The sequence below is a fragment of the Oncorhynchus mykiss genome, chromosome 6 (assembly GCF_057628025.1).
Source record: "Oncorhynchus mykiss isolate SJ-2025 chromosome 6, ASM5762802v1, whole genome shotgun sequence".
Lineage (NCBI taxonomy): Eukaryota > Metazoa > Chordata > Actinopteri > Salmoniformes > Salmonidae > Oncorhynchus > Oncorhynchus mykiss.
Window position 1 is genome coordinate 24,788,873 of NC_143027.1, and position 27,489 is coordinate 24,816,361.

Below are 27,489 nucleotides of genomic sequence, written 5' to 3' on the forward strand. Positions count from 1 at the left end.
GAACAGAGAGAGTGCGTGGGTATGTGTGCGTTATCATTGGTAAAGAATGCATGTTTGTACTAAGAGGAGCAGATTATGAATGTTTCAGTCTAATTAGTTGCTGAGAATAGGAGGGTTTATAGAATATATAGAATAGGGTTTTTCCACCTGTTTTCTGGGCCTGTCCAATGGCTACACTGATGCCAGCCATAGTGACGGGCAGGGTGGTGACGCCAGCAGAGGAGACCACGGAGGGCACAGAGACCACGGGGGGCTTGGTGAGGGTCACCTGGGCCGTCTGCCCTGGCTGGGCCTGGATCTGACCCTGGGTAGGCAGCCGTGTCTGGACACAGGTAAAGATACACTGTCAAACACTTTCAATGGATCATTAATTATGCTCAAACCGGGTTACCTCTAGTAGATCATTATTCAAAATGTCAGCAAAGGCCTTTACCAGTCTGAAAGTAGTAAAGATCAGCACAACACAGTGGTGCATAATTCCCTAGGCCAGGCTATATACTATAGAAAAAAACAAGAAGGTGATAAAGTTGGTCCTTACCAGTCTGGCCACCTGCAGGTTAGCTACGGTGGTGCCAGCCAGCACGGCTCCGGCTCTGGGACCGGCAGCTATTGCGGCAAGCTGGGGGTTGGCCTGGGCTGCCTGGGGGTTGGCTGGCTGCACCTGGACGGGCTGCTGGCTGGCTCCTGCCTGCTGCTGGGCCATCTGCAGCTTTTGCTTGTGTATCTTCAGAAGCTCCTACAGCCAAGGAGAGAGTTAAAGGGTCGGTTCACTGAATGTCTGTACTGATCATTGGAGGGCTGGCTGCATGGTTTCTTTATTTTTACTTTACAAGACAAAACAGCTAACTTAGTATTAGTCACAGAGTGTGAGTAGTGGGTGAGTATCAGAAGAAGCTAATTCTAGGAGGCCATACAGTGAATGAAAGGCTTGTCTGTACAGTACCTGGGGTTTTCCCACAGCCTTGATGCCTTGTGGTGAGGCAGCCTGCTGTTGTTGCTGCTGGAGCTGCTGCTGTCGGAGCATGTGGAGGTGGGCCTGGGTGATGGGCTTGCCCTGGGGTAGCTGCATGCCTGTGGCTGGGGACAGAGAGCGAGAGAGGAGTTGTATCACAAAACCAGTGGACATGGCACTTCATTAACTTCCTATAAAGCACTTAAATGATAAATGTTGCTGTCAAAAGCGCTATATAAATACATTTGATTGATTGGGTGTTCAGTGTGAGCAATGTGTGCAGTACCTGGTGTGACCAGGGAGCGGGTCTGGGACTGCACTGGGGTCAGAGTGGTGGTCACCACCGCAGAGGCAGTCACCGGGGTAACGGCCCTGACACCCTGACCCGTAGCTATGGCAACCACCTCCCCAGGGGCGGCAGTGGCAGGTACGGCTCTCTGCTGGGAGTGGACCACCTGGGCACCTGCTGCACTGGCAGGCTGAAGGAAGGACAAGAGCACAGGGCCTCATGATACCTACACCAGACCAACACCCCCTAGGACCATTCACGCTGTCAGCAAGACTTACTGTACCCTCAAACAATGGTCATTGTGTGTTATAATTCAAAAACGGGGAAAGAGTAGAGTGACGCAATGGCAGAGGTAATAAATAGAGTGACTTACAGACAGGGTTCCTGGTATGACTTGACCTGGTGATACCAGCCGTTTGTTGGCCTGGAACGGACTTGGAGGAACTCCAGCCACTGTGTTCACAATCAGGTTCCCCCCTACGGAGGCTGAAAGGATTTAAGAAATGACTATTACTTACTGACTTTATTGTCCCCATGTGGAAATTTTGTTGCAGTGTCATGTACACATTTAAAAACTGACAATACAACTTTCATAACAGTTTCATAAAATATATATATATTTTTGTTAAAGCCTGCTGACCTTGCTGAGTCGATAGGAACATTATCCCAAGCTATTTAGGAGGGATATCACACTGCTAAGGGGGTGCCCTATACCTGCACCCAGAGGGGATTAGATCAAAGTCCTGGTACAGGGGGTGGACTGGGTCTAAAATTATTTTGTGAGCCTTGCGGAGGGCCCTGACCGTAAAGATCTCATCCAGGCCTGTCTGTTTGACTCCAAGTATCTTGCTTGCTGTGGTGATAATCCTTCTCAGCATATTTCTCTGACTGACAGTGGCATTGCCAAACCAACAAACAGTTGGATTACAGACTACATGTTTTGTAATGATCAATGTGTGTGCCATGAAAACCCACCAGCTTGAATGGTTGTTCCCACGGCAGCATTCTTTATGGCTCCAGCCTGAAAAACACAACATTCTTTAAAAATATATATTTCTAAATTATGCAATTTTACTCATTAGACAGCTCTTTTTTACCACAAAGAACAACTTGGTTTGACATTGAACATTCCAACGTTTTCCCCATTCTCACCAGGACAGCGGTGTTGGGTAAAGCCATAGCTCCTACCGCTGCAGGGGCCTGGAGGACCCCTGGGGCCTGGGCTTGGCCTGCAGCGGGAGCCCCAGCCTGGGGTTGGGCAGCACCGGCCACGGCCTGGGGGGCTCCAGCCTGCTGAGCTAGCTGCTGAGCCCTCTGCTGCTCGGCTAAGGCCTGACAGGACACACACAGACAGTTAAGCATGTTGAAGATCAGAGTGCATACCACCATGACAACAGACCTGACTGTCACACTGCAAACTTAGCCATTAATCAAAATCCAGAGAGAATATACAGTAAACAATACACACCTTCTTCTCCTTGGCAATCCTCTCAGCACGTTGAGATGCCACCTGAATGGGAGGGAGGGGCTTGTCATAGCCGATCCCACTTTCTGCCAGGACGGAGGCATGTTTGGGATTCTTCTGGAATGGGTTCATCCCCAGACTGAAGAAGCAAACATTGAATTAATAGTTTAAACACTGAGCATGTTTATCATAAGGCTGATGACACAACATGCCTTATTTCAAGGTACAGAGGAAAGATCATGTAGAGTGCTTACAGGGGCTTGATGGGGGGACTCCTCTTGCTGGCGATGATCTTCATGAGCTCAAAGCGGCTGTTGTAGAGTTGGATGTGTGTAGCGTTGTCATCCTGGGTGTAGATCTGACAGGTGCGCAGCGGCCGGCTGTTCTTAGACTGGCGGAGGAAAAAGGAGGGACGCTGGTCAATGAAGAGGGCTCTGAGCATCAAACATTACGACCATTGTAAACTGCAAGAGTTGGCAATGTACCTTGTATATGCTCTTGGTTTTCTTCTTAGGATTCGCCTCATACACCAACTACAATGAATAACAAAACCAGTATGGTTGAATTATCTGAATGCTCAAACAACATGAGATCTTGGTGCCACTCAGGGCTTTACGAACTCATGTCTGCTCACCTTGCCCTCCTCCCGGGGGATGATGACGTTCTCATAGCGGTTGCGACACTGCTTGGGCGAGCGGTAGATACGGCTGCAGGAGTTGACCACGTCGCTGACCAGGTCCCAGTTGGGGGTGTGGGCCGGAGACACGATGGTTAGATTCAGAGGGAGCTCCAGGAGCTGCTTCATAGCCTGCCACGCACAGAGAGAGAGGTGACACTTGCATCACTAACAGAAGAAATGACTGGACTATGTTGATTACAAGTAGCTTAGCTTCTAAGTATTCTTCAGTTCACCTCATCTAAGAGTATCTAGCAAACATACAGTATAACAGACATTTCTTTAGACCAACCACAGTATTGGGTAAAACAAGCCATCCCAGTAGCAGCCAGCCTAGTACCTGTAGCAGGGCCCAGTCTTCACTGATGAGCCACTCTGGGTTGTCCTGTCCGGCCTCCATGGCAGGTTTGACCAGTGAGGGCAGAGGCTTAGCGAAGGGCGCCTGCTGCTTCAGGGAGAAGTTCTTCTTTTGGTCTTTGCCCTCTCGGCGCACCTTGAGCATGCTGGCCTTCTCGAAGAGGGAGCGAGGAGGAATCACTGTCTCCCCATGACCCTTCTTCTTCTTCCTGCCCGCTGCTGGGCAGAAAACACAGGACAGAGCTCACAAGTGCATCACTACACACAATGTACCATACTTTAATGTTTGTTACAAGAATAAAAATACTTACCCGAGGGGTCCATCTTGAGTCTCTTGTGCTCCTTGCGGATGTAGACAGGAGGCAGTTTGGACTCCGGCATGGGAGCAGAGTCGTACATCAGACAGATGACAGAGTCGATATAGATGTCGTTGTCATCCTGCGGTGGGGTAGGTGGAGTCCACAGCTGCAACCAGAGCCATAGGTTAACATACAGCTGACAGGCTCATGGAAAATATGGGACTACATTATGATTTACCTCAGGATAAGTAGATATGATCATGTAGATATTATGTGACTGACTTACCGGCATTATTTCCGATTGGCCATCTTCACCATCAAACACATACTCCTGTTGAAACAGAGACAAGACCATCACTCACATCATCACTGATTTACAATGGAAACCCTACTACAGGCTCTGTTCTCTTATTTGAATACTGTGACCACCAAGGGGGCATTCCTTATGGAAACAGTTTACTGTTTAAGAACCAAACAGAGCAAAACAAGTTTGTATTGGACAAATTCAGTTAGGTCACTCAGTTTTCTTTGCTTTCGTTTAAGAAATATTTTGAAACAGAATCAGCATAATGAATACAGCCGAGAGAGTGAAAGCCTACCATATTGTAAGCATCCTCTCTGGTGTAGGTGAACAAATCCTCCTCTTCCTCAATGATCATCCTCTCCTCGTCTTGAGCCTTCAGTTTCTGGAGGTGCTGCATCTCCCAGCCTCTCTTCGCACACAACAGTCGCTCCTGAAAATTACATTAGGTATTATTAAAGTTATAAAACTTTTGTAATTGTGGTCTTGTGCTACTTTGAGAACGTCTAACAAGCTAGTAGTACCTCCGGATATCTGAGAGGAGAGTTTGAGTCTTACCTTGGCAACAAGTTCGTCTTCACTGACATGAAGATACTCCAGGAATTGCAGGGCATATTTTTCTATTGGCGTTAACTAATGGAGGAAATGATGAAGACAATCCAGTATTAGTTCAAACTGATGTGCTAGCTCCCTGGTATGTAGTCTACAACATACTGTAAGAAGGCACTTCATGAGTGTTTATCACCTGGTTCATTACAGCATTAAGCTCCTGCAGCTGAGAGGGCTCCTCTTTGACCTGCAACTCCTTCTCCAGGTCATCCTCCTCCTGCTGCTCTGGTGGCGGGGCGTCCAGGCTGATTCTGTGGAGGGCCTGGATGTAGGGCCTAGCCACGCGTGGAGAGATGGCCTCAGAGGGAGACGGCTCCTGGTGCAGAACCACAAACTCCTCAACCTTCTCCCCTGAGCCAGCCTCCACCTCAAAGAGGTCCTGGATGGTCCGCTGGACACAAACACAGCGTATTTAATAACAAAATATAGTATGGTTTTCAGTCAGAGGAGGGCTGGGATCTGGTTGGTTTGTGGGTAAAGATCTTACCTGTGTGAGGAATGCCAGGGTGTAGTCAGTCCCTTGGGCAGCCACCTCTCGGATCAGATCTTTTGTGCCGTTTTTTAGTAGCTTCTCTTCAATGGAGTTCCCGCTCTCCAGTCTGGGATATAAAGACACCAAGTTAACAACCGCACACTGACTTACATTTCAGCAGCAACAACAGTATGCGTTTCTTCATATCCTAATATGGCATGTAGAGTTATGGCACAAGATGTATTTTTCTTGTGTTTTACCTGTAGATGTGGATGTCCTTGGATCGTCCGATCTTGTCGCACCACTCCTGGGTGCGGGCGTCCATGCTGGGGTTGAGGTCTGTGTCGTAGAATATGATGGTGTCTGCGTCGAACACAGTCCCCACGGCTGAGCAGCAGCGGTTGGTCAGGATGCTGCAGAACACCTGTCTGTTCCTGTTGAAGGTCTTCATATGTTCCTGAAGGGAAGGGGATATCATGAGAAACATATTAGAGAGACAGATTAGTCCAAAGGAGAGGGCTTTAGAGTTATCTTATCCCAATCAATTGGTTAACATTTTTAAATGTATTTTTCCACATACAGTGCCTTCCAAAAGTAATCAGACCCCTTGACTTTCTCATTTTGTTAGGTTACAACCTTATTCTAAAATAGATTTTTAATTGCTTCAATCTGCATACAATATCCTGTAAGGACAAAACAAAAACAGGATTTTTATGACGCTACAAGTTTGGCACACCTATATTCCCATTCTTCTCTACAGATCCTCTCAAGCTCTGTCTTCAGGTCTCTCCAGAGATGTTCGATCGGTTTCAAGTCCAGGCTCTGGCTGGGCCATTCAAGGATATTCAGAGACTTGTCCCAAAGCAGTGTGCTTAGGGTCGTTGTCCTATTGGAAGGATATCTGTACTTTGCTCCGTTCATCTTTGCCTTGATCTTGACTAGTCTCCCAGTCCCTGCCGCTGAAGAAAATCCCCACAGCATGATGCTGCCACCATCATTCTTCACCGTTGGGATGATGCCAGGTTTCCTCCAGATGTGACACTTGGCATTTTGCCCAAAAAGTTCAATCTTGGTTTCATCAGACCAGAGAATCTTGTTTCTCATGGGTCCTTTAGGTGCCTTTTGGCAAACTCCAAGCAGGCTATCATGTGCCTTTTACTCAGGATTTGCTTCCATCTGTCCACTCTACAATAAAGGCTTGATTAGTGGAGTGCTGTAAAGATGGTTGTCCTTCTGAAAGGTTCTCCCATATACACAGAGGAACGCTAGAGCTCGGTCAGAGTGACCATCTGGTTTCTTGGTCACCTCCTTGACCAAGGCCCTTCTTCACCGATTGCTCAGTTTGGCCGGCCAGCTCTAGAAAGAGTCTTGGTGGTTCCAAACATCTTCCATTTAAGAATGATAGAGATCGCTGTGTTCTTGGGGATCTTCAATGCTGCAGAAATGTTTTGGTACTCTTCCCCAGATCTGTGCCTCGACACAATCCTTTCTCAGAGAGCTACGGACAATTCCTTCGACCTCATGGCTTGTTTTTTTCTCTGACATGCACTGTCAACTGGGGGACCTTTTATAGACAGGTGTGCCTTTCCAAATAATGTCCAATCAATTGAATTTACCACAGGTGGACTCCAATCAAGTTGTAGAAACATCTCATGGATGATCAATGGAAACAGGATGCACCTGACCTCAATTTCGAGTCTCATAGCAAAGGGTCTGAATACATATGTAAATAAGGTATTTGTTTATTTTTGATAAATTAGCCAACATTTCTATTATGAAGACCCATGTGCAGAATGATGAGGATGATTTATTTATTTAATCCATTTTAAAATACAGCTGTAACATAAAATGTGGAAAAAGTCAAGGGGTCTGAATACTTTCCGAAGGCACTGTAATCAAATCAACCATATTCACTGAGCTTGTCTGGTGGTTTAAGCATACTGTTTGATGACATTGCCTAATTAAGACACACAACTGACTAGAGGGAGTTCAACCGCAATTGTTTTGATTGTACCGGTCAAGCTCAGATTTTGTGCGCTGTATAATTATCTTTTTAAATGACAGCAAGCAACTGCACCCGTTGTCTCCCTCTCCTCCCTGCTGCAGAGACCACCACAGTGTTTATCACGCTGTCTGTGTTGAAGCTGCAACATAATTACAGCCACTTCTGACTGAAAAGATACTTTACCAAAATCCCTAATTTGATTAGGAAAAACATTCCCTATTCCCTCAACCATTGCTCTCTTTACGTGTCATATGTATGCATTGCATGCACGTCACCAAAAGGGCCTGACCTATAGAATATCATAATCACATCAATAAATTGGTTATAACAAACTCCAAATACCATAACAGCAAAACGGATGCAGAGGAAGTGACAAACTCAAAACGGGGGAATGTTTACTGGTTGCTCAGGAGGTAAAGGGGAAGTCCGATGTCATTAATAAATGTCATTAATTGTGGGAAATACTGGAGATCAAGAAGAAGGTAAGGAAAGGCGCTGTTTGCATATCATGTGTGCCAAACAGGTGCTGTTAGATTACAACAAGACACGGCCTTGTGTAACAACGTAAACACTAAAATTATAAGCGCACCAGAGAATCTGTTAAGTTTTTTGTTAAGCCTTTATTACAAAAAATACTAAACTGTCACATTCACTCATTAATGCAATTTCCGAAATGGAACAGTTGATTTATTGTTTACGATAATTATTCAAAGGTTATTTTAAAGCTAAAATGCTTGATTGCATTTTAAATCATGAATGACTGGTATGCTGTGATGACATTAATGAATGATTGCTACAGTAGTCTATAGAAGTATTGAAATATAGATTATGGTATTAAGTTATGGTATTAAGAATAAAAAGGATGTGCTCTTAGGCCTACAGCTCGATGGTGGTTATACAAGGCTGCTATTCTAAGCCTAATAAAGATAATGACATTACTTATTATGATAATGATCATAATAATAGTAATTATAACAATAAGGAGCTCAAGAAAAATGTGAGGTTATTATATTCTGACAATTTGGAACAGTGTAAACACTAAATGAACTATAAATAATACCAGAGCCTGTACTAATAAGAAACAAATGTATAAAGCCTTTACTACAGCATAGCAAAGATTAAAAACAGCCGAATATATGAAATTGTTTATCCAACATGTGGTTACGTAAATCTTGGTGCCCACGGAATCAGTAGGCTATTAAAAACAGTCAACAAGCAGGATGTCTTATTTCTGTAGATATGTACTACATGACCAAAAGTATGTGGATACCTGCTCGTCAAACAACTCATTCCAAAATCATGGCCATTAATAAGGAGTCTCCACTCTTCTGGGGAGGCTTTCCACTAGATGTTGGAACATGCTTCCATTTAGCCACAAGAGCATTAGTGAAGTCGGGCATTGAAGTTGGGCGATTAGGCCTGGCTCGCAGTCGGTGTTCCAATTCCTCCCAAAGGTGGTCGATGGGGTTAAGGTCAGGGCTCTGTGCAGGCCAGTCAAGTTCTTTTACACCAATCTCGACAGACCATTTCTGTATGGACATTGCTTTGTGCACAGGGGCATTGTCATGCAGAAACAGGAAAGGGCCTTCCCCAAACTGTTGCCACAAAGTTGGAAGCACAGAATCATCTAGAATGTCATTGTATGATGTAGCGTTAAGATTTCCCTTCACTGGAACTAAAGGGCCTTGCCCGAACCATGATAAACAGCCCCAGACCATTATTCCTCCTCTACCAAACTTTAGTTGGCACTATGCTTTCAAGCAGGTAGCGGCAGGTAGCCTAGCAGCCTAGAGATTAGAGCGTTGGACTAGTAACCAGAAGGTTGCAAGATCGAATCCCTGAGCTGACAAGGTAAAAATCTGTCGTTCTGCCCCTGAACAAGGCAGTTAAACCCCTGTTCCAAGGCCGTCATTGAAAATAAGAATTTGCTCTTAACTGACTTGCTTTGTTAAATTAAGGTAATTTAATATATATATATATATATATATATATATATATTTTTTTTTAAAAGGTAGCTTTCTCCTGGCATTCGCCAAACCCAGGTTCGTCCTTGGACTGGCAGATGGTGAATCGTGGTTCATCACTCCACAGAATGCATGTCCACTACTCCAGAGTCCAATGGCGGCGAGCTTTACACCACTCCAGCCGACACTTGGCATTGCGCATAGTGATTTTAGGCCTGTGTGCGGCTGATCAGCCATGGAAATTGACAAAATGACTTGTTGGAAAGGTGGCATCCTATGACGGTGCCACGTTTAAAGTCACAGAGCTCTTCAGTAAGGCCATTCTACTGCCAATGTTTGTCTTTGGAGATTTCATGGCTGTGTGCTTGATTTTATACACCTGTCAGCAACAGGTGTGGTTGAAATAGCCGAATCCACTCATTTGAAGGGGTGTCCACAAACTTTCATATATATATATTGTATATGGATGATTTATAAAAACAGGGCTCATTTAACAGTTAGGATGTTGATAACCCAAATTATGGACATGGTCTAGGAAAAGGCGCCAATTCAACAGTGCACTGATATGTTTCAGAACCATGGACAGCGACCACTACCCCAACGTGGGAGAAAGCAATTGTCCTTACATAACCACATCCAATTTCAGTAGCACGTCTTAGAGTGACGGACTGTGCCAACCACACGGCCTCCGCAATGGATTAGTCCACTCAGGCGCGAATCAGACAGGTGTCTAGCGCACCATGATTTTTAAATATATTTTTTATTTATTTATATATATATATATATATATAAATATATTTTTTTATTTATTTATTTATTTATATATATATATAAATATATTTTTTTATTTATTTATTTATTTATATATATATATATATATATATATATATATATATATATATATATATATATATATATATATATATATATATATATATATATATATATATATATATATATATATATATATATATATATATATATATACATATATACATACACACACACACTGGGGAGAACAAGTATTTGATAACCTGCAAACTTGGCAGTGTTTCTTACTTACAAAGCATGTAGTGGTCTGTAATTTTTATCATAGGTACACTTCAACTGTGAGAGACGGAATCTAAAACAAAAATTCAGAAAATCACATTGTATGATTTTTAAGTAATTAATTTGCATTTTATTGCATGACATAAGTATTTGATCACCTACCAACCAGTAGGAATTCCAGCTCTCATAGACCTGTTAGTTTTCCTTTAAGAAGCCCTCCTGTTCTCCACTCATTACCTGTATTAACTGCACCTGTTCGAACTCGTTGCCTGTATAAAAGACACCTGTCCACACAATCAAACAGACTCCAACCTCTCCACAATGGCCAAGACCAGAGAGCTGTGTAAGGACATTGGGGATACAATTGTAGACCTGCACAAGGCTGGGATGGGCTACAGGACAATAGGCAAGCAGCTTGGTGAGAAGGCAACAACTGTTGTCGCAATTATTCGAAAATGGAAGAAGTTCAAGATTATGGTCAATCACCCTCAGTCTGGGGCTCCATGCAAGATCTCACCTCGTGGGGCATCAATGATCATGAGGAAGGTGAGGGATGAGCCCAGAACTACACGGCAGGACCTGGTCAATGACCTGAAGAGAGCTGGGACCACAGTCTCAAAGAAAACCATTAGTAACACACTACGCCGTCATGGATTAAAATCCTGCAGCGCACGCAAGGTCCCCCTGCTCAAGCCAGCGCATGTCCAAGCCTGTCTGTAGTTTGCCAATGACCATCTGGATGATCCAGAGGAGGAATGGGAGAAGGTCATGTGGTCTGATGAGACAAAAATATAGCTTTTTGGTCTAAACTCCACTCGCCGTGTTTGGAAGAAGAAGAAGGATGAGTACAACCCCAAGAACACCATCCCAACCGTGAAACATGGAGGTGGAAACATCATTCTTTGGGGATGCTTTTCTGCAAAGGGGACAGGACGACTGCACCGTATTGAGGGGAGGATGGATGCGGCCATGTATCGCGAGATCTTGGCCAACAACCTCATTCCCTCAGTAAGAGCATTGAAGATGGGTCGTGGCTGGGTCTTCCAGCATGACAATGACCCGAAACACACAGGGCAACTAAGGAGTGGCTCCGTAAGAAGCATCTCAAGGTCCTGGAGTGGCCTAGCCAGTCTCCAGATCTGAACCCAATAGAAAATCTTTGGAGGGAGCTGAAAGTCCGTATTGCCCAGCGACAGCCCCGAAACCTGAAGGATCTGGAGAAGGTCTGTATGGAGGAGTGGGCCAAAATCCCTGCTGCAGTGTGTGCAAACCTGGTCAAGAACTACAGGAAAGGTATGATCTCTGTAATTGCAAACAAGGTTTCTGTACCAAATATTAAGTTCTGCTTTTCTGATGTATCAAATACTTATGTCATGCAATAAAATGCAAATTAATTACTTAAAAAAATAATACAATGTGATTTTCTGGATTTTTGTTTTAGATTCCATCTCTCACAGTTGAAGTGTACCTATGATAAAAAGTACAGACCTCTACATGCTTTGTAAGTAGGAAAACCTGCAAAATCGGCAGTGTATCAAATACTTATATATATAATATATGTTACTGCTCGACTAAAGAAATCTTGGTCGACCAGTCAACTAAATGATTCAGAGGGGTTGAGTTAAATGCCCGAGACATTTCAGTTGAATGCAATCAGTTGTTTGACTGACTAGATATCCCCCTTTCCCCTAGATGGGGTCAGCCCTTAACCAAACACTTCCGGTATAGTTCACTCAACTCACAGACAAGAGAGAGGGAAGGAGAATTAAAGAGGTCAGTTAGATAAGAGACAGACACTTCTGAATGGACAGACATAAAATGAAATATCAAGTGTAGAAGAGTAAAAAGTACAAAACCAAAAAAGCCCCAAAGCCCCATAGGTTCTCTAGAGCTGCCACTGTGTGCTTCTTTAAGGCCCTTGGAGGAACAACATCCAGTGGGGAGGGAAGTGAGTGTAGGACTCTGTCCCCTTAAAGTGCCAGAACACTGCACTGAATCAAGAGGTTCCGGTGTTAGATAGGGCGAATCAGAGAGGCAGGGCTGTCACTGAGTGAGTGAACCACAATTAACCCTAGTAATGAAACACTGATGGAAGTCAGTGTGTCAACTCTCTATAACACAGGTACCATAACATGCAGTTGATGACTATTTCCTTGGTACAACAGGGTTTTACCTGGCGTTCCTCTGTGATCAGGCTCTCGTCAACACGGATGTACGTGAGCTGCCGGTGGTCCAGGAAGGCCTCCAGGATGTCCAGCATCTTCACCATCTGTGTGAAGATGAGGACACGGCGATTCTCCGATCTCAGCTTCTGGAGCAGAATGGCCAGGGCCTCAAGTTTACCTTCGGAGCAAATTGATTTTAATTTCTGTGTAGTTCGATAGATGTGTGCAGCCCAAGCAGACAATGGACTACCTATGTTTAGCAAGGCTTATAGCAGCTAAATATATAATTGGCTGCTGAGCTCACCCGAGTCCATCTGCATGAGCTGCAGGTCAGGGAACTGGAGCCCAGAGGACAGGCTGTGGATCTCTGTGCTGTGGGGGGCAGCGGCCTCCTGGAGCCTGCGACTGATCGACTTCTGCTCCAGGCTGTAGGGAGCTGGGGGATTGGCTGCATACAGGTGAGGGGGACGAGCTACTGCGGCAGGGACAACACATGATAACCTACAGAGAGAGGAGTGTTTCCAATTACTTGTATTTCTTACTTCTTAAAAGGCAATATGAACTCGTGATTATGTCCGTCATGATATTAAAACGTTTAATCTGACAGTGACGTGAGGTGATTGACCACCATGGGTAGTTGGGTACCTGCTGACTAGGCTGTTGCTGGCATCCTGGCGGTTTGTGGAGGAGCGCAGGGCAGACTGGAGGTGTGTTGTGGTGGCCACAGGAGTCCTCTGGGCCCTGAGGCAGCTGTCCCTGCCCACCCATCTCCAGCCCCCGGGGCTCAGGGCAGAGTGAGGAGCCCCTGGGGTCACAGAGCAGATCTGGAGCAGGTCAGCCCCGTACAGAACACTGCGGTCACAACGCCTCTCGTTGGCACTGAACAGGCGGCTCAGACGCTCCTTCAGATGACGACCCCTCTCCTCTGACGACACCTGTACACCACACAGAGAACGGCATCATAATAACATGTTTTCATTTCATGTTCTTCTGTGTTCTACCAGTGCCTGTTCTACCCACCTGAGGGACAATTGGAGCAGCAGGAGCAGGCTGGGCGCTCACCCCCAAGGCATTTGATGTCATCCCTGAAGCTTAAAAGTAAAAGGGAGAAAGACTTTAAGACCATTACAACACAATCACTTTGTTAGAAAGGTGACTAGAGTAATATTTGACTGCGTTCACAGTGTAAGCCATGACAGCAGAGACGGAGTGCATACGTGCTCTGAGCACGCAAATTGTAGCACGGGAGGGTCAAAGTATGAGTCCAAATCAAAGTATGCAAAACGAAGCACGGAGATCACTTCTTGAACACGCTCTCCGTTTGTACATATTTTGAAACATGCATCGATGCAAGCTTCAATGGAAAGTATGCAGAGATATGACGCAACTATGTAAAAACGTACGCAAAATTTCCACTTTGAACCTTAATTTCACTCTGTGATAAGAGTCACTGACACAAAGCCACAAGAAGGTAGAACATATTTCAAACGTTAGGGGGAGGTAGTTGCAGAAACATTGGAATGGTTTAGTCTGCTTCCTCAATAGTTAAGACTTCCTTCCATTATTTGAGCTGAAGCGAGAGGAAATACACTGACTTCGGAATTAAATGTTGCCTATTCACATCTCATATGTTGCCTGAATACAATATTGTATGTCAATACGTTAATAAATACATGCATGTTTACCTGCCTACGTACCGTAGATCGCAAGCCCATAATAAGTCAACAGGGCTAAGCGGCTAGCTACTACTGTTATCCAGCCGGATAGAACCAAAGAATTGTTAGCTAGCTACCCACAAAGAAATGACATCTATCTTGCATAATACTAGTTTGAGGTCATTTTTGCCTGTTAAAATATCTGGTTAGCTACATTGTTATGATTCACATATGAATAGCTGATAGTTATGAAGTAAAACGTTTGCTTTGTGTATATTTCCGTTGTCCTGGCTGGGAGACAGTTCAGTGAATGGGTAAGTTCAGAGTAAGTCAATAGGGCTAACTGGATAGATAGCCAGCCATGAAGAAGGTGGTATCTACCCCCAAAATGTTTTTGCATAACATTTGTTTTAGGTCATTTTTGCCTGTTTAACTAGCTGGCTAGCTAGATTATTAAAATTCACATATATCGAGCTGATAATTCTGAAGTAAAACGTTTGCTTGGTGTATATCTTGTTTTGTCTCTTGTTGCCATTGTCCTGGCTGGAAGAAGGTTCAGTGAACGGGGAGGTAGAGCATGAGGTAATACAACAGGGGGAGTGCGTGTGCTTCTCAAATGTAATGTTTTATGCGTTCTCCACACTCTCATCCTCACAAGAACGAACTCAAGAGAATGTCATCGGAGAATGCACTCTGAGCATAAGAGTGTGGAGCACGGTAGTATGCAAACTGAAAAAAAAACTAAACATAGTGATGTTATTTCTTGAGGCACTATCTGTGCTATTCACAGTTGAAGGTGGCAGGCTTACCTTGTTGGGCGGGGCCGGCTGGGGGTGGGGTGCCAGATCTGGTGGAGGAGTTGGAGACAGGTGCAGCCTGAGGTACCGTCTGCATGACCATGGAGCCCTGGGGCCGGAGGATCTGCTGACCAGGGGCCGAAACTATCTGCAGGATGTTGCCTTTACCATCACACAGCCAGGCACACAGACAACACAGAAACCATTAAACAGATATAACCATTTAGTTTTAATCACTCTCGTACTGTGGTCCCCAAACTTTCGCGCAACCTAAAGCTCAGATTTGTATTATTTTTTTTTTTTTACATGACTTAAACATAAGCCTATGCAAAATGAACCTATTAAAACAGTTCTGTAGCAAAGACAGTTGTAGTAGACTTTTGGCACAATACAGTATTACAGCATATTGGCTATGCTTGAATTGCCCTGCCAATGTTGTTCTTCTCAGACCATTTTGAAATTATACTTCAAAACTTGAGGTATATGATCACACTGGTAATGTTGTACTACTTGTGAGGCATAGCTGAGTGAGTGAGCATAAATTGAAATAATGTGCTTTAAAAATAAATGTAAAAGCAGGTGGTCAGTCTCAGCGGAGGAAGAGCATCAGAGGGTCTGCCATTCACTGTGGTCCTGTCCCTCAGCTCTCTCCCCTCCGCTGAGAGTGAGACTAACCAAAAAAGGGGACACCGTCTTTGAGCAGAAGCCCGAAATCGAGTCACATCACATAATCTATGCCTCATGCACGATTCCTGTTGTTACTCCTATGACCAGGAAAAGTGAAACATTAAAAACACACAACCGCTAATTAGAACAACGCAGGCCTATAGATAGACTTTGCTCCTCATTCATTGAAGCTGCAGTGCTGGTTGCAGCACGAGTGGAGAAGCGCATTTCATGGTTTATAAAAGTCTTTTTAAAAAAACATGTAAAAAGTGTTGACAGCCGAATAAAAACTAAAATGAACTCTCAAACAGCAGCTCTTTCCTCTATTCCTTAACGGCGTCTTTCTAGTCATGGTTTTAAACGTTTTGAAATCACAGTATCAACTTACTTTTACACGGTGATCTGAGCAATTCCATTGGCTATTGGTAGGTCTATAGGTGCACTTGATTTGCTCTCCAAGCACGCCGAGAAGGCGAAGTTTGTACCTTCAGACACATTAAACGGTTCAAAGTGCGAACACTTCACCTACCCGGCGCGCAGGGCAGTTGAAACAAGTGCGAGACAGAAAAAAGTAGGAATACAACACTGTTTTTTTATAGAAATGTTTGGTGAAATAGACTATAAAATGCCTTGGAGATCGACCAGACGATCGGCCCTTTGGTGACCACTGCTCTAGTAAGAATGCATATACATGTAACATTGGTTATCCAACTCTGTATTTCTATGATGTGGACTCCACCAAATACATGATCGAGTTAAAAGGAGTATAATTTAAAATAGCATCTTTGTTGTAAGTGATTACAATATAGCGAAGGGCATTCTGACAAAAAGGGCAGGGAGAAAAAGAGAAGTCATAGGGAGAGTATGAAATGTTGGGTGTACATTACCGAGTGTACCTTGGAGCTGCAAGGGCTGCCCTGTGGTGAGCTGTCGGAGCTGGCTAGGGGACAGGGTGAACTTGTTACCCTGGAACTGCAGAGTGACGGGGGTCTCAGGCTGGGAGATTCGGTTCTGGCTGCCTGCTATGGACGCCAGCTGGGCTATCTTCAACACATCTCCACCTTCAGCAGGAGGAAAGACACACACACACACACACACACACACACACACCTCTAATCAAATAACACTACAGACCAAAAGAGTACTGCTGCATGACTGCGTCACCAAAAATACTAAATAAAGACATTTCAGTTAGTTGAAGGGTGAGAGAGACGAGACATGCAATACCAGGGTGTGTTAATGAGTGGGATGAGCGTAGGTAGCTGCCCTCCACAACATGTGAACCATCGCAGTAGCTAATCTCTAGCCAACCCGGAGTGGGAAAATAAACAAAAAACAGTAATTTTCAGGTGAGACAGAGAACCTGCAACAAACATGTATTCAGTTAAAGCAGTGGCTTGCACTTAACTGCCTTTTCAACTACTACAACACACCTATTACAGGCATGCAAACAGATAACGCACCTTTATCCACAAAATTATTGCCAATAAATAGCATTCTATCTAGAATTGTTTTATGCGCTATAATGTGTGTGTTGTGTGTCGAGTTGCTATTGAAAAGGTTTCTGTGTTCACACTGGGGGTAGGGAGTGGCCTGAGGTCAGCGGTGTGTGGGACCATTTCAACATGCTTAGCAGTACACAAACCCTCAGGGTCAAAAGAAACCATAACACAAAAAATCTAACAAGAGGAAACAAAGCTTTGGGATCTCTTCCTGCAGCTGGGCTGTCTAGAAGCAAAATATGAGTAAAACGGGAGAACCAATATTTAGGTGGAGGAAAATATAGTTTTAAATGGTTAAACCAGTCTTGTGTGGTCTGTCATGGCAGCAGACGTTGGGTTGTGGACATGCAGGTTTCAGACTGAGGAAGATTGAGGCTGTTTGGGGATGCTGCTGACATGGCTCTAGTTGTCATTTATAAAGTGCTATTTTTCTTCACTCAGTGATTCTCTGCAGTAAAATAAGACAATGGAAATGCCATAGCTGTAAACCTGAAGATGGTTTGTTTGACCTCAAAATATATCAAAAGGGTAAAAGGCTTTTGTTATATTAGACAACACGGTTAACATAATATTATTCTAATACTATAATTATATAGATTTTACAGATAGTTCACATTCTGTTCTAACTCTGTATTTACACCAAACAAGTGTTGTTTCCTTAAAATTAAAAGACACTAACACCAAGCAGCAGTGTCCCAGAGAGAGAGAGGCCTGTGGTCAGAGCAGCCCTTTCTGTTGTGCCAAAAGTGGAGGGAGACATTGAAGGGAGGTGAGGGAAGGGGAGGAGGCCACTTACTAGGCAACCGTGCCTGGGCCTGGGACGTTAGAACCAGTCTCTGGGGAACCAGGCTGGGCTGGATGGCATGGGTGGGGCCTAGGGCCAGCCTAGGGACCTGGGCAATACCAGGCAGAGTGGGCTGGGCCGCGCCACACAGAGCCTGGCCCTGGGCCACAGGGGGGGCAGCCCCCACCACATGCTGGCCAGGGGCGGAGCTCCCAGAGGATGCTACAGCAGACCCAATGGTGCCGGTGGTAGGCGAGGTAGTCTGAGCTTTCTGAATAGCCGTCCCGGCCACTGTGAAGTACAAGGGGGTTTGGGATGGGCTAACGTGTCAGTTAATTCAACAGCACAACATCAGGGGGGTGGTCCAGCAGTAAGTTTTGGTTTATACCCGTCTTGGATTGATAGGTTTAGAGTCAAAAGAGGATGTCAATATAATCAAATCTTCACCTTGGACGTCTCCACTTTAGGATAAATTTAGAGTCATAAAATGCTTTGGATTTTGCTATGAAATGATGCTGATGACTATCTTTTAGTTACACATGCATAACCCACACAATTTGAAAATGTAATGGCGGTAATGACACACGCAGGCTATGCATAGTTAGTATAATTAACTTCTATGAAAAGCAGTTTTTAGTGTCATGACCAACTCAAATCACACTCATGCTTTACAAAACATTACATGGTAACATCATGAGATTATCTGTGTGATACACACTACACAAATACTGTAAATATCAAACTGTAATTATTGTTTGATTTCCTTCATAAAGTTATTCAACTTAAAAACAGCATGGAATATGTGTAAACCCCAGTGCATACCAAAGTGTAGCATTGTCAAGGGGTCTATAGGGAGGTCTTACCCTGTGTGGTGGTGGTGGTGGTGGTGGCCCTGGCTGGCTGAGGGGCAGTAGAAGTAGTAGTGGCGGTGGTGGTGGGGGGGGTGATAGTGGTGGCTGGAGGACGCTGCTGACCCACAGTATTGGTCATGGGCACCAGACGGCCCTCTGGCTTAGTGCCATACTGCACTGGCTGGAACAACCTGTCAATCAAATCATAGACTCAAAGGTCATGCAACACAGCCTAGCGCTACTGATGCAACATGATAAAATAAACAAATAGTAAATGAAATAGTAAATGTGATTTATTTTCCATTTTTGGAATCATCCATGTCATGTGTTTTAAGGTTTCCATGGGATGTGAAGGTTAGAGCACAGACCTCATGGGTTTGATCTTGCAGGGCTTGGGTCTGGCCGGTGGGTCCGGGGCACTGTGGATCTCCTCAATCAGCTGACGGGTGACTTTGAGTTTGGGTAGAACCTCCTCCATCTCGTAGCGCGTCAGTCTGTTCTCATTACTGATCAGGTCGAACAGGGACAGGTCCAGGCTCTAGAAAAAGACAAAGGGAACACAAGTGTGTTTTGATAAACCAATCTAATCAATTTTATTCCAAGTCACTCAGGTGAGCATTGCTAATGAAATAGAATAAACTGGATTAAACCTCCAGGTGTTTTAGCTGTGTGTGGTACTGGTACCCTCCTAGTCCTACCGTGCGTTGGTCCTCCTGCAGGGCTCCCAGCACCAGGGAAGGGGTATTGTACTGCAGAGAGGAACACACGTAGGAGCTGCTGGTCTCCCTGATGTTTACCAGGTCTGGGTGGTTACAGATCCTCTGCAGCTGCATCAGCACCTGCAGCACACTCACAAAATGACCAGTCTTCAATGCCTCCTGGGCTCTAAGGGCAGACAGAAGACAGAGCACAAGACATTCAGAAAGAGGGTAAGTGAATTTAATATTGAGCAAAAAAAGGAGAACGAGCTATAAGACTATAAGACGAAAAATACCAGTTTGACGCAGGTACAGCTGACTAGCTCCCCTACAGTAGCAAAAAAATATTTTTATAATATATACACACACACAGTTAAAGTCAGAAGTTTGCATACACCTTAGCCAAATACATTTAAACTCTGTTTTTCACAATTCCTGACATTTAATCCTAGTAAATATTCCCTGTCTTAGGTCAGTTAGGATCACCACTTTATTTTAAGAATGTGAAATGTCAGAATATTAGTAGAGAATGATTCATTTCAGCTTTTATTTCTTTCATCACATTCCCAGTGGGTCAGAAGTTTACATACACTCAATTAGTATTTGGTAGCATTGCCTTTAAATTGTTGAACTTGGCTCAAACGTTTCAGGTAGCCTTCCACAAGCTTCCCACAATAAGTTGGGTGAATTTTGGCCCATTCCTCCTGACAGAGCTGGTGTAACTGAGTCAGGATTGTAGTCCTCCTTGCTCGCACACTTTCAGTTCTGCCCACAAATTTTCTAAAGGATTGAGGTCAGGGCTTTGTGATGGCCACTCCAATACCTTGACTTTGTTGTCCTTAAGCCATTTTGCCACAACTTTGGAAGTATGCTTGGGGTCATTGTCCATTTTGGAAGACCCATTTGCGACCAAGCTTGAACTTCCTGATTGATGTCTTGAGATGTTGCTTCAATATATCCACATCATTTTCCTCCCTCATGATACCGTCTATTTTGTGAAGTGCACCAGTCCCTCCTGCAGCAAAGGACCCCCACAACATGATGCTGCCACCCCTGTGCTTCACGGTTGGGATGGTGTTCTTCGGCTTGCAAGCATGCCCCTTATTCCTCCAAACATAACGATGGTCATTATGGCCAACAGTTCTATTTTTGTTTCATCAGACCAGAGGACATTTCTCCAAAAAGTACAGTGCAGTTGTGCAGTTGCAAACCGTAGTCTGGCTTTTTTTATGGCGGTTTTGGAGCAGTGGCTTCTTCCTTGCTGAGCGGCCTTTCAGGTTATGTCAATATAGGACTGGTTTGACTGTGGATATAGATACTTTTGCACTGGTTTCCTCCAGCATCTCCACAAGGTCCTTTGCTGTTGTTCTGGGATTGATTTGCACTTTTCGCACCAAAGTACGTTCATCTCTGGGAGACCGAACGCGTTTCCTTCCTGAGTGGCATGACGGCTGCGTGGTCACATGGTGTTTATACTTGCGTACTATTGTTTGTACAGATGAACGTGGTACCTTCAGGTATTTGGAAATTGCTCAAAAGGATGAACCAGACTTGTGGAGGTCCACTATTTTTTTTTCTGAGGTCATGGCTGATTTCTTTTGATTTTCCCATTATGTCAAGCAGAGGCACTGAGTTTGAAGGTAGGCCTTGAAATACATACACAGGTACACCTCGAATTGACTCAAATTATGTTAATTAGCCAATCAGAAGCCATGACATCATATTCTGGAATTTTCCAAGCTGTTTAAAAGCACAGTCAACTTAGTGTATGTAAACTTCTGACCCACTGGAATTGTGATACAGTGAATTATAAGTGAAATAATCTGTCTGTAAACATTTGTTGGAAAAATGACTTGTGTCATGCACAAAGTAGTTGTCCTAACCGACCTGCTAAAACTATAGTTTGTTAACAAGAAATTTGTGGAGTGGTTGAAAAACAAGTTTTAATGACTCCAACCTAAGTGTATGTAAACTTCCAACTTCAACTGTATGTATATATATTTTTTTGATTAATACTTGGGCATCAAAAAACAATATAATATCATACCCAAAAAATATTGCCATACGCAACTATCGATCCCCCCCATCTAACAAATAATCATGCATTTCCAGGTATAGAACCTGTGCTCAAATATTCAGTCTGAGTATAGAACTAAATACTATACTAATTACCATACATTAGGCAGAGGTTATGTGGTGTCTGGAGGGCTGACTCACCCTGGCTGAGTGAGGATATCTTCATACATGCTCTTCTGTCTGCTAGAAAGGCGACACTTGAGGATGTGTTCATACTTCTTAGGAAGCTGCTTCTCCACGTCCCTCTTACAGCGCCTCAGGATGAAGGGTTGGATCATCTGCAGAGGAGAAAGGATGTCAGATTGAATGGTATTTAGGTGTGAACAGCTCTGGTAAATGGGAATCCTACTGATGACCAGTGGCACTGATAAACGCTTAAAATTGGAAAGCAGTGACTGTACAAGTAACATGAGAGATATATAGATATATATATATACACACATATGACGTCAGAGCTCTGGCTCTGCGCTTCGCAGCACTGTATGGGTTTTGACTGATTGCCGTTCTGAACTTAAGCATCTTCGTCGCCTGGTCGATTGCCCGGACGATCCCTCTCGCTAATTGGGCAACTTTTGCTGACTTTTTGTTTTTCTGGGTGAGGGAAATGCTGTAAATTAAGAGGACTATGTATTTTGAAAGATGAGACGTTGAGGATTATAATAAATACCACTTTGATGTCATTCAAGCCAGCAAAACACTCATGAGTCCAAATGTGCACTTCACATATCCATATCATAAAACTCATGTCACATACAGTGCGGCAATGTTTATGATCACTATGTTTGGTAGTTCTGAACAAAATAAGCCGGTTTGTCTATTGTGAAGAATATTTGCTGCAGCACACGCACCTGAACACTCATAACTCCTTTCTACGCTCACCAAAATGATCTCTTTTCCATGAATTGCACTGTAAAAGCCCAAAACTATTATATCGTATTTTGTAACTTAGCTTGTCATGTTGGCAATATAACAGTCTGAAATGATGCCCACCTAAGCTAGATTGTGATTTAAAATTGACCGTTTTTGGGTTGCGTAAACAACAGTAATTGTGTGAGGGCAGTGACGCAGGTTCCAAAAAGTGTGCCTGCTCTAGTTCTTATAGTTGAAGACTCTTCCAGTCCTTAAAGTGCATTGAAACTGCTTAGGAACTGTACACACTTTGGGAAAGGTGTGTGGGCTACTTGGAGACACCAGTTAGTCCTCTCACTCAAACCCTTGTAATTTGTTGTCACACATACCCCACATTTTCCAGGAATAGTGTTATGTTACTGAATGTATCCAGAGTATTTTTAGACTTATCAACAAATGCTGTGAAAAGTACAGTAAATGTAAAATTTACATTACACTATTGATTTTATGTTTGGATTTAGTTGTGTCAGGTGAACTGTTGTTCACTCACCTTTGATCTAATAATTTCCCCATAATCACCAAACTGTTCCTTTTCAATCGCTACCATGCTTATGCAGATACTTTTCATATTTCATCTAGAAGAAACATTTAAATTTAGCCCTATGCATATAGGACAATCTCCACGAGAGTAAAGGGTTAAGCAAAGATATCTTCTTTAATGACCAGAAACACTCATTAGGAATGAAAGAACCTTCAGATACACAATCACTTCACACCACAACTGAAAGCGCCATCACATTGATGGATATCAATGACTACTTACTGACAAACTCTCAACACACAAGCATTAGGAAGAAGAGGGGTTTGGTTGTACCCCAACTGACCCTGTGCAGGCGGATGACCAGTTTGTGGCAGTAGTCCTGGTTCTGGTCTGTGCCTGGCTTGACAGGGAAGTCTGTGTAGGGTCTGGTGATGCCTGGCAGGAGGAAGTGGATCATGGTCCACAGCTCCTTCAGTGTGTTCTGGAGTGGAGTGTTGATCAGGAGGATCCTCTGCTGACTGGAATAGAAACCACACCAACACATCATTTGATTTTGTTTCTCTTGCTCTAACAATTTAAAAAGGTTAAACCACATTTAAGAGTTTAGCCTTCTAAACAAACTTTCATTTCATGCTAAGCTGAGACCAAAAAGCCTTCACCAGACCAGGCTGTTTGGGAGTGTAGCCATGGTGCCACCCTAAAATAAGAGTTGTTACCTCTTGAGCGCAAAGATGGTTTCCCAGTGTTTCTCTGACATGTTCTTAATGAGCTGCACCTCATCCAGGACCAGGTGTTTCCACCTCCTCCTCAGGAAATGGCTCTGGTCCTTCAGCAGCAGCTTGTAGGACGTCACACACACATGGAAGCTGTTGGTCTCCGCCCACCACTGGAGAAACATCAACAACACGAGTTATGGACAGACAGAAACACAAACTGGTAAACAAGGGCATTTTAAATAACAGCAGAAGCCAAAAAGTGGTTGAGAAGAACATTTCAATCTTTATGGCATTCTATTCATGAGAAGTGTGCATTATTTACTGTCACATTTGGTGCTGCTGTCCTGCTCAAAGTCTCTCTGCTTGAATGGACTCAAAATGTGGGGCTGTCTATTGAAAAAGGTCTCGTTGAAACAGATCATTACTAGTTACCATTCTCTTTGCTCTGCGTTCCTGTCTGTTGCCAAGGTAGAGGAGGATCTTGAGGCCGGGACACCAACGTTTAAACTCCATCTCCCAGCTCAGGATCTTACACGTCCTCACCACAACCAGATGGGGGCCCCAGATGCCTGAAAAATACATATAAATTAAGTCTATATGGATGTTCACATGCATAAAAATACCTACATGTTTACGTAAATAAACAAAAGATAAGCATTGAATATAGTCTTCAACAGTAGATTACCCTCTTGACAGGCCAGATGGGCCAGGTAGGCCACAGTCTGCACAGTCTTGCCCAGCCCGGTCTCGTCTGCTAAGATGCCGTTGAGGTGTTTCTTGTGGAGGCTGGCTAGCCAGTCCACTCCGATCTGCTGGTACTCACGCAGTGATCCGTGCAGCAGGAAAGGAGCCTGGCTGCGGCCCTAAGATGCATAGCAAAGTGTCATAATGATTCCCTGTTTGTACATGTTAACCCACTAACTGTCCTCTTAAATATATATTTCATATATTACATTTCCCCCCCCCCCCCCCATTTATCTTTCCAAACTCCTCTCATTGAAAAACTGGTTAAATGACACCCAACAGTGAACGACTGGTTTAGTGAGAGATGTGATGACTCACAGAAGTGGTGGTCCTGGCACTGCCCTTGGGTAGGATGAGTTCTGTGGAGGCTGCCACCTCTGCTATGTCCTTCTTGGGCTTCCCGTCAGCACCAGGGGGGCTGGTCTTCTCAGAACCTCGATACTGGTCCACACTAAGCAGGGAGTCTATCACTACAGCCTCGTGGGGGGTGTCCAGAGAGGACTCCATCTCTGAGGGAACAATGACTACATCAGCACCACTGAGGGAACACCACCAGTCTACAAATCATTTAGCTTTGAAACTAATAATCTTGGCATAGCAATGAGCATGAGGCACATATTGGTAAATAGAGATGAAGTATATATGTAGAGTTTAGGTACACCTTCAGTCTCATCCCTGCCATCCTCATCACTCTGTGGGGAAGGCTGGGGCCAGTCAAAGTTGTCAGCGTAGGCACCAGCATACTGTTTCATCAAAGCATCCAGCGGCATCTCAGCTAAGAACGATACAAGACACAGAAGAAAGGCTCAATAGACACAAAAGACTAAGGGGCGCTTTTAAACTCTACATGACTTAATGAGAAATGGAACAAAAACAAAGGTAATCGGGAGAAATCGATCACTAGCTATAGTAAGAGAAAACAGTGCATCGTGCTGACCATCTTTAGCCAGATCTCCCAACTCTGCCTTCTGATCAGCTGTCACCTCCATGGCTTCCTGCTCCTCTATGGTGCTCTCCTCATCCTGAACTGAGAGAGAGAACAAAGCCATAGACAAGATACAACATTGTAATCAACTGTTCAAAGCAACAGTACACCTCAAATGATAAACCAGTAAAAATCGCTGGAGAAATAGTTTTGTACACATACCTTCTTCTGCCAATGAAGTGCTGGACTTTCGCTTCTTTGTTGACATATTGGGCTCCTATGAATGAGATGAATTTTGAATACACGTCCCTGCAAAAACCTGACTATGTGTCTGGACATTCTGGACAACCAGAGTGAGTCTGTACAGCCACCTACCTCTTTTTCAGCTTTCACTGCGGTTGACAGAGCATGTTTAACATCTTGTCCTGTGGCGCAAAGAATAACCAATATATTCAAAACGACATTATGAAATTTTTATTGTTTTACATCAATTTCAAAAAGCTCTTGAATAAAGTCTCACCTTTACTCGTTGCTCTCTGCAGGCTGAGCATTTTCAGTCTTTTTTCATAAATCTGGAAACGCAGTTTAATTTCCACAACCTGAGAGAAACCAGATGGAACAGATGAAGAGGGACAGAGTCGATGACACTACAGGTCTAAGGACAACAATGGAAAAGTTTCCACATTAAGATAAATGTACCTGCTCAATGTTGGACCAGAAGAACTCCACCTCTCTGGAGATGGTGCTAGCAATGTGACGGAGACGCAGTTCTTCCTCTTTCTTGGATCCCTCTTCCATCTTCTTCTGTTCGTCATGGTAACGGGAACAGGTGCGAACCAGCTGGGGAATATGCAATTATGATCAAGTAGTACTGAAACAATGTACAAGTACATAAGAATCACAGACATTACTTCAGTAAAAGTACAATAAGAGAACTCAGCCAGCATACCTTCTTGGCAGCAGCCATCTTCCACCTCCTCTCCTGGGCAAAGTCAGCTGCCATCCACTGCATCTCCTCCAGTAGGTAGTCCCAGTGGGATTTGGGCCGAGAGGACTCCATGAGCTTGGGCAGCCTGCTGGCTGACCACTGGCCCTCTTTCCTCAGCTCAGAGATACGCTGGTGCACCTGGCTCTCCTGGAGGGGGGGGGGGGGGGGTCACATTATGAGCAGCCGGAAAACAAAAGCACTTGCAGAGTGATAGGTTTCTCAGAAGTAACTCCTCACCAGTTTGACCTGTTCAGCTTGTTTGTCATGTGAACTCCCTTCTGATGACTGCATACCCGAGCCCTGACCAAAGCCTCCCATTTTGACTGTGGAGGTGCCGTTAGGGCCGGCCAGTTTGGACTGTGTGGCAGGGTTGATGTTGGGGCGGAGGGGGCCAATTGTGTGGGGGGAGGGGAGTGAGTTGGGGGCGTTGAGGGGGGCAGGAGACATTGAGGGGTTGGACAGGGAGTTGGTCATTATTCTTTGGCCAGGTTGGTTGGAGTCTGCTCCAGGACGAGTGAGGGCCACAGTCTGATCAAAGGAGGAGAGAGAGAAGACAAAACGTTGATCTATAAACCTATGAAAACAACCAAAAACATGCGATGTTAGGAAGCCATCCTCTAGACTCACGGCCTGTGCTGGCTGCAGCATGAGCTGGGGCTGCTGAGGCTGCATTTGGAGGTGAATACCAGATTGCATCTGCTGCTGGAGCTGGGCCTGGAGCTGTGTGTGGGGGTTGACTGGAGCCATGATGGGGCCAGCCCCCTGCACCTTCACCTGGAGCTGATTGGCGGCCTGTGCTGAGCTATCCACAAGTAGGGACTGCTGAGAGAGAGCCATGGGCAGGACTGCCATGGGGAGGGTGCCCTGGGGTAGGCGGCCTGGCAGCTGGGGGGGAGGAGTGTGCAGGCTGGCAGCGTTCTGCACCGGAGGCCCTTTGGACGGGTCATACTGTGGCTGGTTCTGCTTCTGCCCGGGGATCTGGACTGTCTGCGGGTTGGGGGGCATCCCGCCTGGAGCACAGTAACCAAGTCATAGGGAACACAAAGGGACGGAGTGGAAAAAGGATAAGAACATGTGGCTGTGAGTTAGTGTT

At 44.6% G+C, this 27,489-nt stretch overlaps 1 protein-coding gene across 19 annotated transcripts in view; it reads right to left on the reverse strand.

Annotated features, from left to right (window-relative positions):
- ep400 (E1A binding protein p400) overlaps positions 1-27,489 on the reverse strand; it is a 37,168-nt gene that overhangs the window by 4,936 nt on the left and 4,743 nt on the right. For 4 of the 19 annotated variants that reach the window (XM_090237405.1, XM_090237404.1, XM_090237402.1 and 1 more), the window contains 43 exons: positions 27,024-27,406; positions 26,634-26,924; positions 26,358-26,543; positions 26,108-26,248; positions 25,929-26,007; positions 25,784-25,833; positions 25,631-25,685; positions 25,421-25,510; positions 25,145-25,258; positions 24,802-24,992; positions 24,425-24,602; positions 24,172-24,308; positions 23,740-23,909; positions 23,367-23,541; positions 21,775-21,911; positions 19,558-19,744; positions 19,228-19,397; positions 18,872-19,050; positions 16,619-16,783; positions 15,069-15,218; positions 13,625-13,695; positions 13,250-13,539; positions 12,909-13,105; positions 12,613-12,782; positions 5,681-5,877; positions 5,436-5,547; positions 5,085-5,339; positions 4,898-4,972; positions 4,638-4,772; positions 4,325-4,369; positions 4,051-4,204; positions 3,723-3,955; positions 3,341-3,514; positions 3,192-3,239; positions 2,961-3,097; positions 2,710-2,845; positions 2,394-2,573; positions 2,217-2,262; positions 1,615-1,727; positions 1,239-1,431; positions 944-1,077; positions 539-736; positions 148-322 (listed from right to left, as the gene is read on the reverse strand). In XM_090237405.1, coding sequence (XP_090093531.1) covers positions 148-322; positions 539-736; positions 944-1,077; positions 1,239-1,431; positions 1,615-1,727; positions 2,217-2,262; positions 2,394-2,573; positions 2,710-2,845; positions 2,961-3,097; positions 3,192-3,239; positions 3,341-3,514; positions 3,723-3,955; positions 4,051-4,204; positions 4,325-4,369; positions 4,638-4,772; positions 4,898-4,972; positions 5,085-5,339; positions 5,436-5,547; positions 5,681-5,877; positions 12,613-12,782; positions 12,909-13,105; positions 13,250-13,539; positions 13,625-13,695; positions 15,069-15,218; positions 16,619-16,783; positions 18,872-19,050; positions 19,228-19,397; positions 19,558-19,744; positions 21,775-21,911; positions 23,367-23,541; positions 23,740-23,909; positions 24,172-24,308; positions 24,425-24,602; positions 24,802-24,992; positions 25,145-25,258; positions 25,421-25,510; positions 25,631-25,685; positions 25,784-25,833; positions 25,929-26,007; positions 26,108-26,248; positions 26,358-26,543; positions 26,634-26,924; positions 27,024-27,406 — 6,696 coding nt within the window. Of the gene's footprint in view, positions 1-147; positions 323-538; positions 737-943; positions 1,078-1,238; positions 1,432-1,614; positions 1,728-2,216; positions 2,263-2,393; positions 2,574-2,709; positions 2,846-2,960; positions 3,098-3,191; positions 3,240-3,340; positions 3,515-3,722; positions 3,959-4,050; positions 4,205-4,324; positions 4,370-4,637; positions 4,773-4,897; positions 4,973-5,084; positions 5,340-5,435; positions 5,548-5,680; positions 5,878-12,612; positions 12,783-12,908; positions 13,106-13,249; positions 13,540-13,624; positions 13,696-15,068; positions 15,219-16,609; positions 16,784-18,020; positions 18,300-18,871; positions 19,051-19,227; positions 19,398-19,557; positions 19,745-21,774; positions 21,912-23,366; positions 23,542-23,739; positions 23,910-24,171; positions 24,309-24,424; positions 24,603-24,801; positions 24,993-25,144; positions 25,259-25,420; positions 25,511-25,630; positions 25,686-25,783; positions 25,834-25,928; positions 26,008-26,107; positions 26,249-26,357; positions 26,544-26,633; positions 26,925-27,023; positions 27,407-27,489 lie in introns of all 19 variants that reach the window. The other 15 variants (XM_036979704.2, XM_036979703.2, XM_036979699.2 and 12 more) reach the window with 7 other exon arrangements.